Below are 5,187 nucleotides of genomic sequence, written 5' to 3'. Positions count from 1 at the left end.
ATTAAGAGAGTGGGGATGACCTCCAGGGGTTCATAACCTTAAACCATTAGATATACATAACATATTAATAACACAAGAAACAAAATTATGCATAGTCAAATGGAAAAGTTTTCTACTTTTTTGGAGTCACATGACCATGTATTCTGGTCTAAAATAAGAAATACCGAGAATGCGCTTAATACATTACCAAACCAGCTCAAAGTTACTCAAAGTGCTAATGCACTTATTACCTACTGTTAGAGACCACCATTTGTCATTTCAGGGACAGGGAGCGGCTAGAGAGATTGCCCCTCCCCCCCTCTGGAATTTGCATAGTTGTTTAAATAGGACTATGATTATACTGATTTACAGAAGCAAATTAAAAAATGACTGGACGCCCTTCCCCTATAAAAAACGGACCCCACCATCATTGTTTTTATTTGTTTGTTGGTTTTTGTTTTTTGTTTGTTTGTTTGTTTGTTTTTTGCTTTACAGGAAATTCTGGGCTGGGCTGGAAATTTTTCTGACTGAGGTGTGCCCCCCCCCCCCCCCCCGAAAAAATTCCTGGATCTGTGCATGTAATTGAATGTAATGTCGACAACGGGAGATAACTCTTCATAATGTGAAATTCGTCTACTGTGGCATCCGATGATCTTTGATCCTTTTTAAACTTTAACCTAACCATTTGCATTTCGGTTTATTTTACCCCAATCTATACTTAAATTTGTACCTACCGACTGTCATAGGTCCTTTTAACTTCATGAAATATAATCCAATTAAAACACAAAATGAATTAATAATTCCTACTGATATACACGTAATGATGTTTTCACCACACTGCACCATGTGCAATCACTCGGCACACCTCGGCCGATTCGTACCTTATCTTACGTTCTTACGTTTGATGAAGGTGACGGAATCAGCCAAGGTTTGTCGAATGCATGTGCAATCTAAAAATGATAATGGTAAAACTAGTACTAGTAGGGTGACGCAAGCCCAATGTGATGAAGAAATTTTTCAAAAAGGTGTTCACATACATGTACAGTACAAGAACAAATTTTAAATTATCATAGCGATGTTTTTAACATAACTTTGCCATCTAGACCTATTTCCAAAAACAGGCAAATTGTGTGTGAGGGGGGTGTGTGACAAAATTGATTGGGTAACATGGCTTTTCAAGAGGGTTTTTACCTAATTAAATATTAAAAAAAGTTTGCACACTTTGATAAATTCATTAAAAACGCTTTGTACTAAAATAACATTATTTTTTGTTGAGAAAATGAATTTAAAAAGTTCAATTATGGGCCAAAACTTTATATCCCCCCTTTTATCAAAACCTAATTTACATCATTAATTAAATTCTGTTATTTCAGACTGGTAATGAATTAAGTAAAGGAAATACCTATAAGAGGCTCATAAGTCACATGGTCACCTGAGCATTTTATGCTCGATTTGACGAATACATGTACTGTTTAAATTATAGAATTATTTTGGTTTTTTCCTTGGTAGGCCCAATATGAAGGAGTGTGCATTTAGAGGCAAACACCTTAGTGCGGGTATTACTGTCTCATGACAGCATCTAGTTTAATTTGTACATATACATGTACTTCCTCATTTAATAAGACAAGATATTACTCTGGAAGAAATCCTTTAGGTCGGTAGGACTCAATGAATACTATGCAATCACTGATGTTTTTCTTTTTAGGTCAATACGATGATTTATCCACCTGAGGAGTACAATATTCAGCGAGACCAAAGGGTGAGGTGAATATTGTACTTTAAGACTGGCGAAATCTTTGTACATGTATTGGGAAAAAATATAATTGTTTTATTACATTATTCAATGAATAAATGATACAAACTCATTAAGCAAACCCTTGCCATCTTTTTCGATTGTTTACATTTATTGAAGTCCTAGCCAAACGCTATAAGAGAGAAACATTATACATTTATTGCATGATAGTGAGGGAGATATGAAGATTTCTTCGCCCGTGAAAATCATATTCCCCGAGGGCAACGCCCTCGGGGAATATGATTTTTCATCGGCGAAGAAATCTTCATGTCTCCCGAACATTCATGCAATAAATTGTTTATTATACCGAATCAAGCAGGAAATATAAAGAAACTCCAATGAATAAAGTAAACATCTGATAAGAACAATATGAAGCAACTGTAAGTTACACCACTAGTCGCGCTTCATAAAAATACTCTGAATTTCCTTCGTGACAAGTCAGTGTGATTTACACACTATAACATTCACACCCAAGCAATGAAACCACTTTTCTAAATGTTTATCTTTTACAAAATTTGAATCGACACTATCAATCAAAGACATAAACATTATAACTCAGTAGTAACCATCTCAGTCGCCGCATTGTGACGTCACAATCGTGAAACACGAAGTTTTGTTGCAGGGCAAACACGATGGTCACGTGACTGTCTCGGCCAATCAGATTCTATTAAACAAGTGATTATTTTTATGAGGTATAATAAAACCTGTTGTACTAATTTGGAATTTCTTCATCTAGCTATTTTTGGACGATGCAGAAAAAAATGTCATGTTCACCTGGATGTCGGGTGCAGGTGATGTAACTTTTCATACATGTAACCAATTGTATCAATTTAGAAGTTCTTGATTAATTTTGATCCAATGTAGAAAAAACATACATGCATTATTGTTATGTTCACCTGGAGGGTCGGTTGTAGGTGAACATAACTTATAATAATTTCTACAATGTTGGATCGATCTTAACCAATCCAAAACTAAGAATTATAAACTCACATACGTGTTATAATGTTAATTATTTAATATAGAGACGCATAATTGGATCTACAAGAGGGCAAGAGTTATAATTTCGGGTTGGATTTTACAATTCTACTTGATAAAATTCATATTCTGAAATCGTCGTTTTGATTAAATGACCGAATCGATTTTATTATCCCTAAACCCCCGGACATGTTTCAGATCAAAGCTACAAGTCTCTTGTGACAAGATCGTTTCCGAGTCAAAAGCTGTATTTCTCTTAATGAACTATTTTCATATAAATTCCTCTAACAAGGCCATAAATATGTCTTTAATATTACACGCTTCTTTTTAATTACAGGATGTGCTAATGTGGACCCAGCATTTCCGCATTAAGAATACCATGTGAAGACAATTAATAGTCGTTAAAAGGTCTGCATTGGGGATATGAAAAGCGTACATTAAAAAAAGTCAAACAACGAATGAAAATTAACACAAGCGACTTCAACATTCTGGAAAACTGTGCAATTAACCTCACATAAACTTTTCCATATTTTGCTTTAGCAAGATAAAGTATGCACGTAAATTGAACTCTCTGTGCTTTGGAAATTGTTAGCTATAATTGACATTTATCACTATTGAAGTCCAAGTTACATCCTTAAAGAGTGAAAATGAACCCCATATCAGCAAGTCTAATAGCAGTGGATTTCCTTCTTATTTTTACCATTACTTTCACTAACACCTTTGCAATCGTCCTTATCTTGAAGAAATCAAAAAGAAATTCTAAAAATTTACTTCTAGTCTCTCTGTCACTTTCAGATATTGCCGTTGCAGTTTTTGTTATCCCTAACGTTATTTTCTTGAAATTGCACAACTCTTCTATAAGCCCAGTCATATGTCAAATTTGCTTGTATGCAGAATACATGGCAAGTGCTGCAAATGTCTTTTCTATTTCCGTTCTGGCTATGGACAGATTCAGAGCGTTGGTGTATCCTCTAAAAAACAGGGGCACCAGGCGCGAAGCGGTATACGGAAGTATTGTACTGATCTGGATTGCATGTCTTTTCTATGCTATACGGGCACCTGTTGTTTTCAGGGGTAAGATGTTCAAAGTTGGAAGTGGGAACTCGACGGATGTGAAGTATGGCTGTGCTATACCAGACCCTATCCTAAGTCTGCACGCTGGATTTATTGTACTCGATTTCATCATCCTCTTTGTCATCCCAGCGTTAATTTTGATTAGCTGTAATGTTAAGGTTTCTTTAGAACTGTGTAATAAAACGCCTGTTACCTCCACCATGCCAGAGACAGTAGGAAAGAGACGCAGAAGGGCGGTGCGAATTTTGCTAATCTTGATTTTATTATTCATTGTCCTTAATTTTCCGTTACATTGTTTCCGAATGGCCAGACATGTCTTTAAGCAGACTGTTTCGGAAGCGTCAACAATCGGACATGTACTTCTGATTCTCACCTTCACCAATAATTCATTGAATGTTTTCTTCTACGCATTGCTAAACGAAGACATAAAGACTGTCTTCTTGACCTGTTGCAAAGGGAGACGAAATCAGGTTGCACCTTCAACCAGTTCAACAAATAGGGCAATCCAACAATCAACTAGGAATACCAATGTGTCTAAGTGTATTAATCAGTCATGAATTACAATTTTGTTATCAATTTATTCAAGAGGAGTCATTTAAGAAATTCGATGTTGTTTTATTTTGTTACATAAATGAACATTTTTTCTTGCCAATGTATTGTTTGAACTGCCAGAATAATCTATATCTCTCCTTTGACCTAAGTCTTGTTGTTCTGATTTTTTTAAATGAATTAATAAACTGATTTCTTTTTATTTTGAGTAACAATATAACGTAACCTTACATGTACTCCTGTATGTAGCATTGCAAGAACACTTGATTGAATCGTTCCATCGACCGAGGTCCCATTGTTTTAGACTCGAAATAAAGTGCCATATTTCGGAATAGTTATCTCAAATATTTTCAAAATACAAAATCAAAATAATGTAGATGACACAGGTACTTGTTTCGTATACGGGACACTCCCTACTTATTTTTACCACAAGGTACCTAATTCAATTTCAAGCACCCCCGCTTCAAGCTCATATTTTGTTAATATATCAATCATTAACCTACTTTAAAATGACATCGTTCGCTTCGAAAGACTTTTTTCTTGTCAAATTAATCATTTCAGATTTCTCTGGTCGAGCTTCTTTATTGTAAACCACTCATTTATTCCTCGAAAATTACCTCGATTCATAATGGGATACAAAAGCTTCCGCTTGGGGTTATAAATGTAGGATAAAACCAAAGACTTCCCAGTATTCCATTCCGAGGTCTCTGGTTTTATCCTTCATTTATAACCCCAACCGGAATCTTTGTATCCCATCTAAAGTCTTATTTTGTATCGAGGTAGTTTTCGAGGAATTATTAATGAGTAATAAATGAGAA

At 35.2% G+C, this 5,187-nt stretch overlaps 1 protein-coding gene across 1 annotated transcript; it reads left to right on the top strand.

Annotated features, from left to right (window-relative positions):
* Window positions 1-2,140: 2,140 nt before the first annotated feature.
* LOC133204851 (QRFP-like peptide receptor) lies at window positions 2,141-4,377 on the top strand. Its single transcript, XM_061340597.1, has 2 exons — window positions 2,141-2,151; window positions 3,387-4,377. Exons 1-2 carry the CDS (start codon window positions 2,141-2,143, stop codon window positions 4,375-4,377), a joined length of 1,002 nt encoding a protein of 333 aa, XP_061196581.1.
* Window positions 4,378-5,187: the final 810 nt, after the last annotated feature.

This window comes from Saccostrea echinata, unplaced genomic scaffold (assembly GCF_033153115.1).
Source record: "Saccostrea echinata isolate AGI-Se365-2 ecotype Australia unplaced genomic scaffold, CSIRO_AGI_Sech_v1 ptg000054l, whole genome shotgun sequence".
In the NCBI taxonomy this organism is placed as follows: Eukaryota; Metazoa; Mollusca; class Bivalvia; order Ostreida; family Ostreidae; genus Saccostrea; species Saccostrea echinata.
Note: the sequence above shows the minus strand (reverse complement) of the source record. Positions and strands in the feature narration are given on the sequence as shown.